General features: G+C 34.6%; 1 protein-coding gene across 1 annotated transcript in view; it reads left to right on the forward strand.

Moving 5' to 3' along the window:
* LOC138325134 (uncharacterized) overlaps nt 1–18778 on the forward strand; it is a 67582-nt gene that overhangs the window by 17554 nt on the left and 31250 nt on the right. The window contains exons 3-27 of the mRNA XM_069270582.1: nt 1688–1738; nt 1906–2318; nt 2530–2698; nt 3381–3500; nt 4161–4270; nt 4609–4747; nt 5581–5689; nt 6242–6397; nt 6885–7041; nt 7345–7408; nt 7666–7753; nt 8288–8457; nt 9426–9605; nt 11011–11119; nt 11326–11397; nt 11966–12095; nt 12575–12734; nt 13324–13529; nt 14301–14466; nt 15164–15283; nt 15956–16031; nt 16301–16334; nt 16636–16774; nt 17681–17789; nt 18311–18454. Coding sequence (XP_069126683.1) covers nt 1688–1738; nt 1906–2318; nt 2530–2698; nt 3381–3500; nt 4161–4270; nt 4609–4747; nt 5581–5689; nt 6242–6397; nt 6885–7041; nt 7345–7408; nt 7666–7753; nt 8288–8457; nt 9426–9605; nt 11011–11119; nt 11326–11397; nt 11966–12095; nt 12575–12734; nt 13324–13529; nt 14301–14466; nt 15164–15283; nt 15956–16031; nt 16301–16334; nt 16636–16774; nt 17681–17789; nt 18311–18454 — 3391 coding nt within the window. The remainder of the gene's footprint in view (nt 1–1687; nt 1739–1905; nt 2319–2529; nt 2699–3380; nt 3501–4160; nt 4271–4608; nt 4748–5580; nt 5690–6241; nt 6398–6884; nt 7042–7344; nt 7409–7665; nt 7754–8287; nt 8458–9425; nt 9606–11010; nt 11120–11325; nt 11398–11965; nt 12096–12574; nt 12735–13323; nt 13530–14300; nt 14467–15163; nt 15284–15955; nt 16032–16300; nt 16335–16635; nt 16775–17680; nt 17790–18310; nt 18455–18778) is intronic.

The following is an 18778-nucleotide window of genomic DNA, read 5'->3' on the forward strand; positions in this document are numbered from 1 at the left end:
AACACCATATATTTTAAAATAAGAAAAATAAATGCTGAATGGAATATATTTTTGAAAGACATGTGACTTGAATAAACTAAAAAAATGTTTGAATTTTCTTTTAATGAATTCAAACATTTTTTATCATGCATGGGCATTTATTAATCAAACTTTATTTAGGAGGTGTTCCATTTTGGGTACTCAAACCTGCTGAAACACAGGGCTGGACCGGGCATGCTTCCAAGCTCTGTATTTATAAATATATGCACTGCTGATAAGTAAACAAATCATGAAATTGATAATAAAAGCATCTATTTGTGGAATTTTAAGAAAAAAATCTGGATTCAACCACAAGTAAGAAATTTTTTTACAATTATCTTCAAAAAGTGTTCCAATTTAAGTAGCGTCACGTAACATTAATCAGAAACGTAAGCTTAACATAGAATCTGTAAGCTTATGTTTATACTTTGTAGTAGAAAGAAATAGAACTATGTGGACTGCATTCACGCAACTGTTGTTAACTACATTGTAAATGGATAAATTTAATTGCTTCTGCAAATCAGGCTAAAAACCCGACCGACTTTTATTTTTTCCCCCTTTTCTAGTCAGGATTTCGATCTCAGACTCCGGTTCTGGCCATTATTTTAGGGTGAAAGAAATCCTCCCCACCAACCGACCCTATTTTTAGCCAATGTAACCCTAAACAGACCTTTAATTTTGGCCTCACAAGTTTTGGTTAAAATAAGTCAAAATCTTGAGAATTACGGAATTTATTAATAATAATGAATTGGTTTTTCTATATAATGTCATGATCAAATTAAACATTAAAGATGATCCACTGCTGCCAGAGCTTAAACGATACCCATCATTCATATATATGTCAATTTAGTAAATTACACAAAGAAAAAACAAATTAATTTATTTTGCTTTTGGTATTAGTACATGAGCATTCATGATCCCGATTTTTTCGGGGATGCAATTAATTATTTTTGATATTTTTATCTTTAAGATAAATAAGAAGCTCAAAATTTTCAGTGATGGTAATTATTAAAATGGTGTAAATAAGTCATCCTAGATGCTCCAGGGGTTCCAATCGCTTACAATCTCTACACCCCTGGACTATCTCATAGTAAAAGTGGAGGCAGCTCATCAGTGGAAAACATTTGACCAATCACAGACCAGCAAAGATTTCATTTGAAGACTACAGAGAGAGTGACGCCCAACTTCAAAGCCACATAGTGGATCACAGTATACTGTTATATGGCTCTTTTGATGTACATGAAAGGACTGAATTATCTGTTCTGTTGCCTCCAATTTTACTATGAGATAGTCCAGGGGTGTAGCAATCGTAAGTGATCGGAACCCCCCGAGTGTCCAGGATAGTGTAAGTAACTTTTGTTATGTAACCGAAGATAAATATTAATTTGTCGCTCCTGTTTTAGATAGAGAAAAAATATATATCATTTGTCAGCGGTGGAGCATCTTTACATTCTAAATATTTGAGATATTAATCTGTTTGCCTTACGTCATGGTATTATTGACAGATTGGAGAAACATATGCATTTATATAGACAAATTAAACAATGTATAATTATATAATTATGTTTCTGTCCAATATCGGTAATTATTGATTTGATCTAGTACATGCATATGTTTATAATAACAGAGACCTGATCATATTATGTTAGTAAATAAATTTATTTAACAGGTTGGTCGTCAGAGGAAACGACGAAACCGATACATTTACATTGGACTGTTTGTAAGTATTTTTGTAATGCATTTGAGTTGATCCATAATTAATTTCATGGAATTTGTATGTGTAATTTTCAACTTAAAGAATTGAGTTCATGAAAAACTATAAAAGTTTATATATGTTGTATGTAATTAGTTTGATTTAATATGTATTTGAATATCTGATCTTCCCAGGTTCTGATAGTATGTGGTCTAGCTCTTGGTTTAGGACTTGGTCTTGGCCTCAAAAAAGACAAAGACAATGCTAGCAACACTAACAATCCCCAACAAGCTGCAAGCAGTCAAGAATCTCAACAAAATGGAGGAAATACATATGTTACAGCGTCTCCAGACAGGCCGCCTCAAACTGTCTCCCCAACCACTATCTCCACGGAAACAAAAACCTCCCAACCAACTGTTACCATGGAAACAAAAACACCCCGCACAACTGTCGTCAAGGAAACAGCAACGAGGTCATCTACCTTGACAACAAAACCAACAACAGTCCCCACCACCTCTCCTGGTCTAACCACACGTGATACTGGTTCTAATTCCTGGATAGACCAACCTTGTGAAGGAAACACAAAAACGTGTCCTTGGAAAAATGGGTTTGTAAATTTGTATTCAATGCATTTATTCTGAAATAAATGATTAAAACATTAAGAAAGCATAGAAAACTATTGGAAAAAGGTATTAGAACTTTGGGCAATCCTTTTGACCCCTTATTTCAGAAGATTTTGATTTCAATGTTTCTAAAGATATTTGGCTAGTTTTGATATTATCTGGATTGAAGTCTTTATATAAATTGCTATCTTTCAGACGTAACCCACCACTGTTGCTGGTGTCCCTGGATGGGTTTAGGGCGGAGTACCTCCACAGACACATGACGCCCACCATTGAACGGTTGAGGGACTGTGGGGTACACACACCATACATGAGGGCCACCTACCCAACACTGACCTTCCCAAACCACTATACCATTGTCACCGTAAGTGGTCATAGTGTCAAAGATGTCATGTATGAGGGGAATAATAAACAACAAACTTGTTCGGATGCTATTGATTCAATGGTATTCCTAAAAATGATATCAAGATTAATTGTGACGCAATAATGCCAACGTTTGGTGCCATCACAATACACATTATTGCTTGTAATCTTGATATTCTGCATGCCTCCTTACATTCTTATTCTTATTAGACCTGTAATCCTAATACCATTATTACCTTTATCGCTGTATGCCAACTTTGACAACCTTATATGACTTTTATGCTCATGCTATGAAATGGGGGAGGGGGGGGGGGTGAACGCCAGTAGCATTACTTATGTGCTTCATATCAACTTTTGGATTTGACCTTTGATCCTGAAAGCATTGTCACATCATTCCTCAGACAATATGTAGTTGCTAATCACCTTACTTTGAGCTGTATCTCCTTCACAATTATCACCCTTGACAATGATCTGATAATGAACAGCACATTTTGAATTGTATATCATTTTGTAATCGCTAACTGAAGTCAGACAAATATATATGCAAATATGAAATGCCTTTGGTATTAAGTAAAGAGTCTCAATTTCAGAGTTATTGATATACAGTACATTGATAAAATCAAATTCATATCTATATAACTGTAAATTTGTAGTGAAGTATGTACATTTTCTGTTTGTGACAGGGCCTGTACCCTGAATCGCACGGAATCGTGGACAACAACATGTACGACGCTGTTTTTAACGAGACGTTCACACTAGGAGGAGATATCAAATACAACCCACAATGGTGGGGAGGAGAACCGGTCAGTTTTCTAATGATGTGAAAAATAACATTTTCAACTCATTCACCCCTGAATTTTTATAATGGACTAGTCTAGTCTTTGATTTAGAAGAGCCTAAATGTGTCCTAAGGGGTGAAGGAGTTATGATTTTATCTGATGAGAGAATTATATCACAGATGAAAGATACTGTAATGATATCTGACAAGTGAATTTTTTAGTTTTATTCTTCATTATTTAAATAAGTCTTTGCTCTTCTGTATTAAAATATACACAATTTTTATAGAGTTGAAGATAATAAATGACTTATGAATATTCTTTATAAGTATAATGTGAAAAGCTTCAGCAGTTTAATTGTGAGAAAATCAGATGCTGGCTGTTCATGCATTCTTTTATTTTCTGATAAAGAGATACAAGACAGTAGAGTTACACAATGTATCTATGTTATTCAATCTTTGCATATTAAAGAGTTATCTCCCTTTTAGGTAGGTGTCCATTACAACGTCACTATTTTGTGAGCTCAACTCACTTTTTCTCTGAAAAGCATGAACATGATGTCACAATCAATACCTTACGACAAGGGCAGATAACTCTGTAATATGCAAAAATGGAATAGCTCTGATAAGAAATCAAGAATGTCTGGTATTCGTTACAAAATTATATAGTGTAATAATTAAACAACAGATCTGGACTACTGCGAAGAAACAGGGAAAGAAATCAGCCTCCATGTTCTGGGTAGGCTCAGATGTCAACATCTCTGGGATACAGCCAGATTTGTGGAGGATGTATGATGGGTAGGTCAAAGTTCATCTAGGGTTAAGTTCAAAGTCAGACATAAGCAGTGTACAAACTCTAAAATAAGGAATCGTTTAGCTAATTATTTATAATCACTAATATTATACAATTAAATTTCCATTAATTGCCTTTTGAATTCATAAAAAAGCTCAAAGTATATAATTATTTCACTGTCTTCATCTACAAATTCCTGTCCTGGAGAAATAGGGTTATTGGAGAAGAACTTCTGAATCAGAATTGAAAACCTATGAATTTGAGTGAAGTTTTAGATGTGGATATATAGGTTCATTTAATAACTACCTATTAAACCAATGACTTGATTTTCTATTGGCTATAGGCATGTGACGTATGAGGAGAGAGTAAATACCGTCCTTGATTGGCTAAGCTTACCAGATGACCACCGGCCTGACCTTATAACCTTGTACTTTAGTGAGCCTGACCACACTGGACATGGTAGTGGACCGGTCAGTTCGCAGGTGAGACTCCATCATCAGGTTATTCATGTTAACAGTTTGATGGGGAATTAGGTCATCTGATTCTGGATGACCTATAAACAGCAATCATGTACCTTCTTGCTCTGTCCCACTCGTGCATTTGATCTGTAATATACTTGTAATGGAAGATCTATGGTTAGAGTTGAAAATATTTTTTTGTTTTTGTCTTGACTGAAATTTGCACTATGGCAAATGTCTGGCACAGTTGCTCAGGTACCATGAAATTTGATATTGGTGAAAATATTGAGAAATGAACAAGTTCAATATGGCAAGAATTGAAAGTGTTTTTTAACATAGTGATAATGAGTAAAATAATTTTTTTCTTGGGCAGATTCTGTTTCTCAGTCAACCTTTTGGATACTGCAACTTGTAACAGTAAACACGGTTATAACGAACCTTATGGACCAATTAACAAAATTACTTTGTTATAAGTGTAGTTCGTTATAAACATATAGCAGAGGTCATATACAAACATTGATAGGGAATGAAAAGTACTATGCTATGATCATGAATTTGTTTTAAGTATGTTCATTATAAATATGTTTTACTGTAAAAATGACAAAAAATGATGCTTAGTTATCGTTACAGTCTTGTTTTGCTGTTTGCTAGTTTCACCTTTACACTTGTCTAAACTTTCCAGTGATGCCATTGAACTGACAATCTGTGTCAATGAGTGGACTTCAGTCCAGCAATGGCATAATTTTGGCATTAATATTAGTGATTTGAAGTTTCGGAATGAATACTCTGTTCTGACATTAATCCCTCAAGTGATACAATACTCATTTGTTTGTCAAGTTGGTTGTGTATTTCCCCAGGTAGACTCCATGCTGGCAAGGGTGGACAATGTAATAGCAAAGCTGATGGAAGGGCTGTATAGCCGTGACATTCATAACTGTGTAAACCTCATCATCCTGGCTGACCATGGTAAGTGATACAAGTCTGTATGGTTACTGTAAAACAACTTTCTTTCGTGTGCAATTTATTTTCATGAACTTTGGATCAAGGTAAATCTGCAAAAGTTTATTTCCATGAATTGATATCTTCCATGATATTCTTGCAGAATTAAAGAAAAAGCATTTCCATTCTTATTTTGATTTTGAATCCACAAAACTTAATTTCCTCAAAAATGTTTTGAAATGAAAATCGTGAAATTTAGTAGCTGCAAAAGCAAGTTGGTTTACAGTAATCTTACAAAATGTATTATCAATTCTTTTGACACCACATACACAAGATCTTCTGTTGAACTTCTTACATTATTAGGAAAGAGATTCCATTAATATAGCTAGTGAAAACTTAAAATTGTACTGGTAATTTGTAGTAGAAATGTTAAACTGTTACAAGGAGGTGTTTTCACATTAGAAGCACTATAGAAAATCAAAATTAAGATTGCATTTTGATGAAATAAAAAACCTCCTCTAAGATTGCATGCAAAATGTGCATTTACAGTATACAGGGATTTGTTTCTCTCTGAAACAGGGATGGAAGCCACGTCCTGTGATCGTAAAGTGGAGCTAAGTAGCTATATAAACACCAGAGAGGTCCTGGTGTTCGACGGCACCATTGGTCGAGTTCATAAAAACTTCTACACAAAGAATGTTGGCAAGAAAACCATTGTGATCAGAAATGAAACAGGTAGATACATATTATCCACAAGAGCGTGTATGTTAAGTGATAAGGTAAAAATCTGTCTTAGCAGCCACCTCTCTATTTGGACCAGCTGGTTGAATCCCATTTGGAATAGTTGCCAGGTCCTGACCTCTGGTCAATCTTCTCTAGGTACTCCGGCTTTCCTTCACCAACAAACCTGGCACGCCTTTACCCTGACTGTTATTAGGATGTTAAACTAATCAAACTTGACTTTTCTGAAACTAGTTCTCATTGTCCGAAATGACCAATTTCAACACAATTTGACCTGTGTAAAAGACCATTTTGCTGTTGACCAGGTGTGACTGTATGTGGAAACATTGTAATTAAAAACTACAGACTGCACTATACCAAATCCTACATTATTAGTGCATGTTATTAGTATTGCTTAATATATATATATGTATATACTATAAGAAAGTAACACCCATTGTAGTCTTAGCTGTAACTTTTATTCAATTTTTGTTGGTGACAGCGATGACTGAGGCTGCCCTGCTGAAGAGTCTCGAGTGTAAGAGTGGCCATTACCATGCTTTCTCACGACGAGACACCCCTGTCCGCCACCACTACTTCAACAATCCACGTATAGGAGACATCATCCTGGACTTGCAGGCCAAGTGGACCGTATCCAGGTAATTCAGTTATTGATTTAGTGTAATTTTCCTTAAGGAACCAAAGGCTGCACCAAAACTTGCCTCAACTACTTCGACCTTAGAAAGACTCTTCAATGTTCTGTTGTCCTAACTCTGGCTATACTTCTGTGCTTATTACATCTTCATATCCTACTTTAATAACAATAATGTAGTACTAATATACTGTTCTTTATCTGTTGATTGAACATGTTTAACTTTATTCTGATTTAACGATTTTTCAATAGAATATGGTTTTTACTGTGTTTTATTTTATCATGATGCATACTTACACCTTTTTTTTAGGAAGAAAAGCTCTTTCTGTTTACAAGGAAACCATGGCTATGACAACTTGTACAAAAGCATGCAGGTAGGTGGCTTTGTAATATTACTTTTTCAGCTACAAATTCAAAATTTAAAGATTAAGCATTATTTGGTTTTCTTTCATTATTAGATGTAGGGGTCACAAAGAACCTACTCTATATTTTTTAATAGAAAGAGGATTTCTCTATTAAAAACAATCTAAAAATAATTTAATGCTATTTAAATTTCTGTGACATGTGAAATACTTAAGTGAAAGATAATAGATATGAAAATACCAAGAATGACTCTCTTATCAATTTTCAGGCCTTGTTTTTGGCTCATGGACCAGGATTTAAGGTGAATTACACCACCAAACCGTTTGAAAATATAGAACTCTACAACATGATGTCAGGTGGGTAGTAGATATTGTATGAACATGCAATATCTGTATGTATGTAGAAAATATGATGCTCTCAGATCATGATATATCACTTTTTGATTGGCTTACAGCACGCTATGTTTACTGTATTTCAACTTATTTTCATGTACCGGTAGGATTAAGTTTTGCAAATTTTTGCAAGCGATAAGCAATAGTGAAAATAAATCTCCATGAAACTTTCAAATACGGGTTAATTAGAACTCCAGAAGTTAAGATTTTGAAAAAAAAATCTCCACAAAATTGTATACAAACGTTATTATTATGATCTGCCATGTTACTCATGTCCATACTATCCTGTCCAATGCTGAATGCAGCCCTGTTTTATCTCATGGAGGAAAGCATATTCAAATGTTTTACAATTTTTACAATTGAACATATTTCCTGGCATTAAACATTATAAAAATTTACTGTAGTCGTTATAAATATTGTCTTTACTGTAATGATTACTGTTACACAAGAAGGTATTGAAGAATTCCAGCTACATTTCACATTTCATTCTCCTTGCAGATCTACTACATATCAAGCCAAGTCCTAACAATGGTACGACAGGGACACTGGACGATATGCTGAGGACACCTCCAACAAGACCAACACCTACAACAACGTCGATCAAAAGTTCTCCCTGTAGCACTGCCTCTCTGGGGCCCAGTAGTCCTCTCTGTGGCTGTAGTGACTTGGTAAATGTAGTTTTACTGTATATGTTTGATCTGTCAGACTTTAAACTATATTCAAGAAGAAGACTGATATAAACTATATTCAAGAAGAAGACTGATATAGGCATTGTGCCTGTTGTCTAATTCTTTAACAATACTTTGTAATTTTCTTTCTATTTGTATTGTTAAAGATGCTCCACCGCCGACAGAGCATAAATGATACCAATCATTAGATCAATAATTGGTGTTTAATCATATATACATATGTCTTATTAACACAAAAAGTAATTCAAAATAATTTACAGTGTATTTTACTTTCGGTGCATGCGCAATCATTACTGCATTCAATATAGGACATAGTGCCACGGAATTTTTTCGGGATGCAATTAATGATTTTTGATATTTTTATCTTGAAGTAAAATTAGAAGCTCAAACTTTTCAATGGTGGTAATGGTGTAAAGTAAGTAACTTTTATAACTGAAGAAAAATGCTAAATCATCTGCTCCTGTTTTTTATAGGGAAAAATTACCATTTGTCAGCGGTGGAGCATCTTTGATAAAATATTTCTGAAGAAAAAAAAAACTATATTCAATTTCCAAACTTTCAGGTTTAGCGATGCATTCCAGAGGTCAATGCCCTACTGAACGATAGAACCACTAAAAAGATTCTTTAATTCTTAACTCTTAATTAATTGAATTGTTATAAATTAATGTAATGAAGATATATCTGCTTGTTAAATTTTGAGAAATCATTGATAATTTCCAGCAAATAACTTCCTGTGATTAGATGCTGATATTCTGAAATGAAATGCTTTCTCTGGCTTTCTTTCAATGTCCTGGCCCCAAGAACATGAAACAGTTTTAAGTCTAAATTAGTCTGTACTTTAGACTTAGTCAATCACAGATGACGTTATAAAAAGTTAAATCTAAGACTGTTTTATTACCCTGGTGCCTAATGTGTATGCTTGTTTGATATTGATTATTCTTTGACAGAACTTAATGACAAGTTCCCCTGGCCGTCCAGAGAAGAGTTACATTCCTGAGTTCGGTGTTCCAGCTACTAGTCACATCGGCCTACAGATGTGTGAATTGAAACAGAGAGAGTTTAGGACTGGTTACAGCAGGCTGTTCAATACACCTGTGTGGACCTCCTTCACCCTCAACAGTGAACAGGTATTGAACAATTATAGTTAAACATGGTTATACTGATTAAAATGATCTTTCAAGGGACCTTGAGAGGGAATGAACGGTACTATGTTATAACCTGTGCCTGAGCTCGACTTGCTTTGTGTTCTTCTAAGAAGAGAAGTCTTCTCAGAAAATCTTCCAGCATATAGACAGAAGAGCTTCCAGAAGCAAAAGAGCTACAAATCAACTTATATTCTAGGAGCAGAAGAGGGCAAATCAAGTTATACTCTTGTCAATACATGGGTTTCAAGATGGTCAAATGATGTCATTTGAGTACGATTAGTCCCACCTTCCAGTAATTGTGATGTCATATTTTAGTGTGACTGTATTACATCACAATTATCATAAAGTAACTGTAAGACCAATTGTACTACAACAATGCCATTTTACTATCTCAAAACAGCTATATTGGTCTATATGGGTTTCAATCTGAAACCCTTGCGTGGATTACATCTATATTTGGTGTGAAACAACATTGAAGAAAGACAATCATATTTGAAAGGAACGAGTTAGGTTTAACCCCTGGGGGCAGAGAGTCGAGGCTCAGAAGGGAGAACTTTGATGAAATTTGGCTTTAAAATCCTACTCCTCCTTAACCCTTGAGTGGATAACAACCATATCTGATGCGAAACATCTTTGGGGAAGGAAAATCATATTTTAAATAAACGAGTCAGGTTCAGCCCCTGAGGATAGAGGGGTGGGGCTCAGAAGGGGAACTTTGATAAAATTTGGCCTTAAAATCCTACTCCTCCTTAACCCTTGAGTGAATAATAACCATAATTGGTGTGAAACATCCATGGGGGAAGACAATAATATTATATGTAAATAAGCTAGATTTAACTCTTAGGGACAAAATCCTAATCCTTGTTAACCTTTGAGTGGATTACAACCATATTTGTCATGAAACATCATTAGTCATTAGGTTAGGACAATCATATTTATAAAGGACCGAGGTAAGACCCATGTGGATAGAATGGCGAGGGTCCAAAATGGGAGCTGAAATTTGGCTTTAAAATCTGACTCCTCCTTAATCCTTGAATGGATTACAACCATATATATCGTGGAACATGTGTGAAACAAATTATTCAAATGAATGATCTTGACAATTTTTCAACTTCTCAGGAGTCAAATAAGCTGAAATCTTTTAAAAATAACTTCTTGTGAATAACTAAAAGGCCTAGAGACTTGATATTTAGCCTACAGCATACTAAGATGAAGGGCTACCAAGTTTGTTCAACAAATGACCTTTAGCTATTTCAGAAACTTGCATTTTAAACTAATGTGTTCTTTGTATTGCTTATATTAATTGTTAACATTTACGCTATACTGTGACTATTGTTTTGTGCCATGAGTCAGATGACCATTAAGGCCCATGGGCCTCTTGTTTTAGAATGTGAGTTTGACGGACACTACATGCACACTGAAAGACAACAGAGTACCAAAGGGATCATGTGACAGTTACCAAGGCAACATCACACAGAGGTTCCTGTACAATCCAGGTATGTTCCAGAGGACCTTCGAGGCCATGGTGACTGAGTGGTTAAAGAAATTGAAAAAAGAAAATGGGTATGAGGGCGAGTGTGAGGTTGTGAGTGCAAGACATGGCTACTTACCATCTGGCAATAGGACAATTGTTAGAGCTTGTCAGATTTAAAAATAAAAATAAAAACTGTACATTTCAACTTAAATGATCTGATGTTGACAGGGTTTGATGCATTAGAGACAGAGAGCAGATTACATACCAACGCTGTGCCTATGTACACAGGGTTCTATACAGGTAAGTCTACACATAGATATATTGTGTATTGCTTCTTTCCTCCATTTTAAGTTGGGGTTAGTACAGCATTTGTTTTGTGAGGATGATGATTTTCATAGCATTACATAGGTCTTATCTCTTAACTGTGGTTTAGTTACTTTAAACGTGAAAATTTAAGTGTGAGTGAAATTTATTCAACTAAATTATGTGAATCTCTCTCCCCCTCCTATCCCCCCCCCAATGATTCCAAGTAATATTTTATATATGAAATATATGAAACTTTGTTGCAAAATGATAACAAGCATATTTTTCACAAAAATAACTACAATGCAAAATGTTTGCACATACAATTTGCAAAATTCAACACTTTGGTCAGTTTTGTTGGCAGTTTATTTCTTCCTATAGTGGATTTTCTTCTTAATTTCACAACACTGTTGTTTTCTCATGCTTTAATTAAGTAAGATTCATTTTTGTGGATTTAAAAATTGATAAGAATTCCTATTCATTTTGTTTTTTTAAAGATAATCATTGTGAATTTATTTTAATTGTGAAATTTGTGAAAGTTTTTCATGATGGTAACCATCTTTAGGTATCTGGAAATATATGTGGAGATTGATCAATGATTACAACAGACATTCCCACGGAATCCAAGTGACCACTGGACCAGCGTTTGACCATAATTCTGATGGACTTTACGAGGGGATCATCAACAACACGAGGTATACAATAGCTGGTCGTATTTTGTGTAATTTTTTTCAGATACAGTACAAATATGTAAAGTAAATTTTTTATATACTATTGATATTTATTTTTATGGTTGGATAATTTGTGCTATATTGTAAAACCAAGAATTGTTTCTTAGTTTATGTATACAAAAAGTAAAAATTGAAGATTTGGAAATTAGTTGTAAGAATGAAGTCTATCGAATAGAGATTTGCATTTTGTTAGCAGACTAAACTTCTATTAGGTTTAAATCTCCTTTGCTATAATGACATAGAATGGTAGAGATAGTTAAAAAGTTTCTTGAAAACTTTTACATCTGCGAACACATTAACTCATTCACCCCTGAAGACTCATTTGGATTCTTCAGATACAAAGGCTGGAACTGTTCATTATGATTTTTTAGGGGTGAATGAATTAAAAGTTGAACTGAATGATTATAAATGTTGTTCACAGTATGATTTATCTCCCTTTGCAGATTTGCAGACGTTGAGAAAACTGTTGCCATACCAACACATTACTATGCCATTCTTGTTCGGTGTTCGGAGCCGTCTGTAAATGTATCGTCGTGTGGTGTTGACCAGCTGGACACATTGACTTTCATCCTGCCCCACTTTGATAGGGAGCCCAACTGTCTGGTAAGGATTTTGGATAGTGATCTTCAGTGCATTGTTACTGGAGAAGAGAAAATGTAGCAGCCAGACTGGGGCTCGAACCCAGGACCTCTGAACACTATAGTCGAATGCTCTACTGATTGAGCTACGTGGTCGTCAACTTGACCCAGTCCAGTTCCTAAGCACTCCTCTCTCTTTTCTCAAAGTCTTTGCCCTCGTAGACACACAAGACTCTTATACTGCCACTGTGGGTATTTTGTTGGGTGCCGGGTTTGTAATGGGAGAGGAGAAAATGTAGTGGTCAAACTTATACCTCCGAACACTAGTCAGATGCTCTACTGATTGAGCTGTCTACTCTCCGATGATTGACCCCGTCAAGTTCCCCTACAATAGAAAGAGTTTTTCTCTAACCTTTAGGATGACACTCATCATAGAAACACTAAAACTGGGTAACATTGAAAATAAGGCAAACAGCCCTTCATCAGAAATGTGGAAGGCCTGTAGTAATCACTGTATCCATTTGTCTGTCTGTTTGTCCATCCACAATTGATTTCTTGTTTCTTAGTTTGAGGATGTGCTTTGGTATCTTAACCATGTTTTGTTTCATTCCCAGCCAGATGAAGAATACCTCGCCCAACACGTTGCTAGGATACGTGATGTGGAGTTGCTGACAGGACTGGAGTTTTTCTCCGAGTTAGATGTTGCCAAGACAGTCAGGCTGAGGACCTACCTGGCTACACAGTTGTGGTCAGTCGAGGATCTAGTTCTCCACTGGTCAGATCTGACCTGTAGTGACCGCAGCACTAGTCAGTGTACTGGGTATGTGTAAAAATGTGTGCATTGTGTAATATTGACCAACCGTAGGAAACCATTCTTATCTTTTTTGCAGGATGCCAGATATATGTCTGTCTGTCCGTTCATAATTGGTTTCCGGAGATTTACTCAAAAATGTGGAAATAGGGGTTTGAACGGCAACAGAACACTGACTTTAGTCGGAGAGACAAAGCCTAGTAATAGAAAGAGTCATGTAGCATTAAACCAGTAACAATTTTTTTTGCAAGAAATCCAAAATGTTAGCAATTGCCCAAAAAAGTTTTAAAACTTAAAAATCTTCTGATTTTAGTGAAAATTGATAAACAGGGATTTTTGAGGACACTGAATATCATGGCTTTAGTTTTGAAGAGGCCTGGAAATCCAAAATGGCTGCAGTGGCCCCTAAAGGGGTCAAAATATAAAAAATTGTTCAATCTTTGTGAAAATTGGTAGAACCAGGTACAGTGATTTTGGAGCCATCGAATACAATGTTCATGGTTTTGTAGAAGTCTTCAAATCCAAATATCAAAATAGCACAGTAGCCCCTGTAGGAGTCAAAATTTTTAAAATTGTCTGATTTCAGTGAAAATGAGTATACAGGGATTTGTAGGGTCACTTGTCATATACTTTAGCTAAGGGTCAATTTCATGAGGTAAGGGGCTTTCTGATGGATGTCAGTTTCCCCAAATGTAAATTTAGAACAAGGGAAAATATAGTGATGGCACTTATATCTTAGTTGATGTGTACTATCTTAACTACAACTATTTTACACTAAAGGAAGGTGCCAATGTTGTTGATATCCCTGGATGGATTCCGTGCCGATTACATTCAGAGGAACCTTACCCCTGTGATACATAAGCTGCGTGAATGTGGGGTGCACACGCCTTACATGAGAGCCACCTTCCCCACCGTAACCTTCCCAAACCACTACACCATCGTCACAGTATGTATACATCATTAATTTTAATTAGCTAATATTAAAAAACAGTCAAACTTTGATTTTTCAAGTTATTAGCTTACCATAAATACTATACTTATCATCACCTTCTGAACAATTGAATTGAATTAAATAAAATGTTAATTTTAATGGCATGAGTCATCTTATGTTTCCTATGTAATTACTGTGCCTGCATTTCGTCCATGGACATTATTTACTTGTGTGCTAGTGTGTCGCCCTGTAGCATTTATTCATTGCCACAGATGGCATCTTAAACAGTTGATTCTCTTAATTTATTTGGGTCTAAAAATTGTTATTTTAGATCACGAAACGCAGTGGGGGAATTGGAAATGAAAAATATAGCATTTTTATGATAAAGAGTTTGGTGCTGTATAACCTTGAAATATCTTAGTCCCACCGCAATATACAATACTCTTATAGTATTTCCTATTCGCTCTGACAAATTTTTCATGTAAGTGTCAGAAACAACCTTGGTAGTGGGCCAGAGTAAGTATTAATTTATGGATTACGAGGTAAAGCTTTTTGAATCAGCTATATATGAAATGTTCCCCAAATTTGGCCAGAATCATCTATATTTCTATGAAAAAGAGTAGATAATTTCTGAAATATTTTTTATTTCAAATGAAAATTTCTGAAAGATTCCATGAATATGGATCTATAACGTATTATGTACATAAACCAGGGTTTGTATCCGGAGTCACATGGAATTATCTCCAACAAGATGTACGACGAACATATTGGGAAGTACTTTACCCTCGGCAGCTGGACCAAGTATGACCCTCGCTGGTGGGGAGGTGAACCGGTAAGTATGTTACCTGAAAACTTGGGTAGAAGAAAAAAATGTAAATTTTATTGTTTAATTTTTTCCCTATTGGCAAAGTAGTACTGTATAACAGCTGCCTTTATTTAGTAAGTGATGATTAATTAAAAGATGCTGAAGGATGCTGAGTCTGATAGATCTTCGAATATAAATAATAATAATAATAGACTTTATTTAGAGTCGATAACACTCTTCCAGTGATCGACATAAAATATACAATATGAATTATCATTTATTTCACATGTATTATTAATAATGGATATCAAAGATTATCACAGGAGGCAAAAGAGCTCGTCCATAATTATATGGAAAAATATAAACACATCTTAATGAATTTTATCTAATATACATATATCAATTGACAAAAGAATAAAAATTGACAGTTACATGTATTAAAATTGATTTTATATATACACTTATTATGTTTACCAGTAAATGATGAATATTATTTGTGCTCAGTCGGCGATGGAGCATCTTTAAACAAAGGATAATGATAATATTAGTGATAATCCATATTGATGTGCGTTTTTTCAGATGCCTGAGTCTTATGATCTTTGAATGTGTTTAGCAAGCAAACATAAAGTACTAAAAAGGGGGGGAATCTGTAAAAGTCATTCACAATTCATTACCCAATACACAAAAATTGTTGTTTAGATTTGGATAACGGCAAAGAAACAGAATAAGAAAACGGCTACCTACTTTTGGCCTGGATCAGATGTCAACATTTCTGGTAAGATTGACTTTATGTCTATATTCTCATTCATCCAGAGAGAAACACATCTGTCTTCAGGATGACAAAACAGTCTTTGTATATTGCTTTTTGTGAAGTCGTCCGTGATTCGCTAAATATAAACTGAATACTTTGATCAAGAATGCTTCAGGGATTAGCATATATTTAAAGGGTTTAGATATTACTTTTCAAACTATTCATTGTGTGGATTTGAAAATTTGTTTTTAGTACTTGTATATATTTTAATTGACTGTCTTAATAATTTGTAGGAACTTATCCTGACTATTGGAAACCTTACAAACCGTAAGTAACCATCATATGTCCATATTGTAACCTCTATGATTATAACTTCAATGAATCAAGCAGTTTCCTCACTGTATTGAACTGTTTGTTCAGTTCTGAATTTTTTAAATATTAACAAAACCATCCTTTATTGGAATTTGTACAGATTGATGTTTTCATTATATATCAAACGTTTTCATGAACATGAAAGATGAACCTGTATTGACCACTAGACACATGTTTTTCATAAGCCTTTGTGGCTTGCAGTCACACTCATAGGTTATCAACCTGTTAATATGGATACATAAATATCATGACACAGGTCAGCAGGCTACCCAGAACGTGTGTCTGAAGTTCTAGACTGGCTAAGTCTTCCCGAGGAGCAGAAACCTGACATGGTCACACTGTACTTTGACGAGCCAGACCATGCTGGTCATCAACAGGGACCCGAGAGTGATCTAGTAAGTTTATCTATTCCTCAATTACATAGATCAAAATGTTCAGTTCTGTATGCTTCCCATCTCTCCACAGAATTGTTAACTTATACATCTTTAGACTGCTCTTCAGTGATGTAAAGCAATGCATCACATTGTTTTTACAGAGTCTAAAACAAATTGTATTGCAGTTTCTGGCATATCAAGTTTAACAAGTTCATAAGCATCAAAAAGTAGCATACAACGAGTTTCGTGGACATAGTTGTAAAAATTTGGCCCTTAAAATACTAAGCAATGCATGGTTGAATTTTGAATGATCTCAAAGTTGAATATCAAAATTTTGATTTACTAACATTAAAATCTTAAAGATGCTCCATCGCTGACAGAGCATAAATGATATTTATCATTTGAACAATAATTGGTGTTTAATCGTGTATATATATATGTCTAATTAACACAAAAAATAATATAAGATAATTTGTTTTGCCTTTGGTGCATGCACAATCAGTACTTCATTCCATATAAAGGATATACAAACTGTAGTGCCACAGATTTTTTTCGGGATGCAATTAATTATTTTTCATATTTTTAACTTGAATTAAAATTGGGAGCTCAAATTTTTCAATGGTGGTTATGGTGTAAAGTAAGTAACTTTTGTAACTAAAGAAAAATACTAAATGTCTGCTTCTGCTTTTGATACTGAAAAAATACCTTTTGTCAGAGGTGGAGCATCTTTAAGACTCAACTGCAAAAAAATTTACCTATGAAAATAACCAGTATTCTTTTATTTCTTTATTTTCAGGAATTTGATATTGCTTGGTGAACTTTCTATAGTTGTAATAGGAAGTTTAAATCCAGATGACTATGCATTTAGATTTGAATGCTACCCATGTACAGTTTGTTGTTTGTCTATAATAAATTGTCTGACTGTAGGTGAACAGTCGCCTCCAGACCATGGATATGATGGTGGGCAGACTGATGGATGGCCTGTACCAGCGGGATCTACACAACTGTGTTAATATCATAATTATCGCTGATCACGGTAAGAGGCAATAGAACAAGTGATTGTCCAGGTCTTCTCCAGATCTGTTAGTTTTCATCATGCGATTATTTCATAATGTATAAAAGATTTATATAGGTATTAAACAAATTCAATGACGAACAAGATTGTTGGAACAAAAAATCAAGGATATGTTTTGAATATTAATTTGAATTTTTAAATACCTGGACCAAGTTTCATAAACATTCCAAACTTTAAGGAATTTCTCAACTTGAGATATTTCCATCAATGTCTCTAATGCTTTGCTATGATAAATTTTAACTTTTAAAAATTTCCTTAAGTTAAGGAATGTTAGTGGAACTGGGCTCTGCTAGTTTAGTTGTGCTGCTCCTTTGACCTCACCCTTGCTGTTGATGTGCAGTATGAAAAAACATTTCAAAACATGGTCCAATACCTATGGTCAAGGACTGTGGTCAGTTAAATAGAGACAACTTGAGAAAGAGTCATTTAGTGTACTAATTAATTGACGGTTTATCAATGTTAACTGAATGATTTATGTACAGGGTTCGATGACACCTCCTGTTCCCAGATTGTGGACTTGTCTAAGTACCTCAACACAAAGGAAGTTCTTATATCTAGTGGAACGTTTGGACGTATCGAGACACAATACAGCGGTCCACGGAAAAATATTACAACAAACAAAAATCGTAAGTTAAATGTAACAACAAACAAAAATTGTATGGTAAGTGTTATAACGGAAAACAAAAATTGTATGTTAAGTGTTACAATGAACAAAAAACAAAAATTGTGTGTTAAATAATACAACAAACAAAAATTACAAAAATTGTATGTTAAATGATACAACAAACAAAAATCGTAAGTTAAATGTAACAACAAACAAAAATTGTATGTTAAGTGTTACAATGAACAAAAAAAAACAAAAATTGTATGTTAAATAATACAACAAACAATCTGATTTTGTGAGCATCTTTAAGACTCAACTGCAAAAAAATTTACCTATGAAAATAACC

The sequence above is a fragment of the Argopecten irradians genome, chromosome 6 (assembly GCF_041381155.1).
Source record: "Argopecten irradians isolate NY chromosome 6, Ai_NY, whole genome shotgun sequence".
NCBI lineage: Eukaryota > Metazoa > Mollusca > Bivalvia > Pectinida > Pectinidae > Argopecten > Argopecten irradians.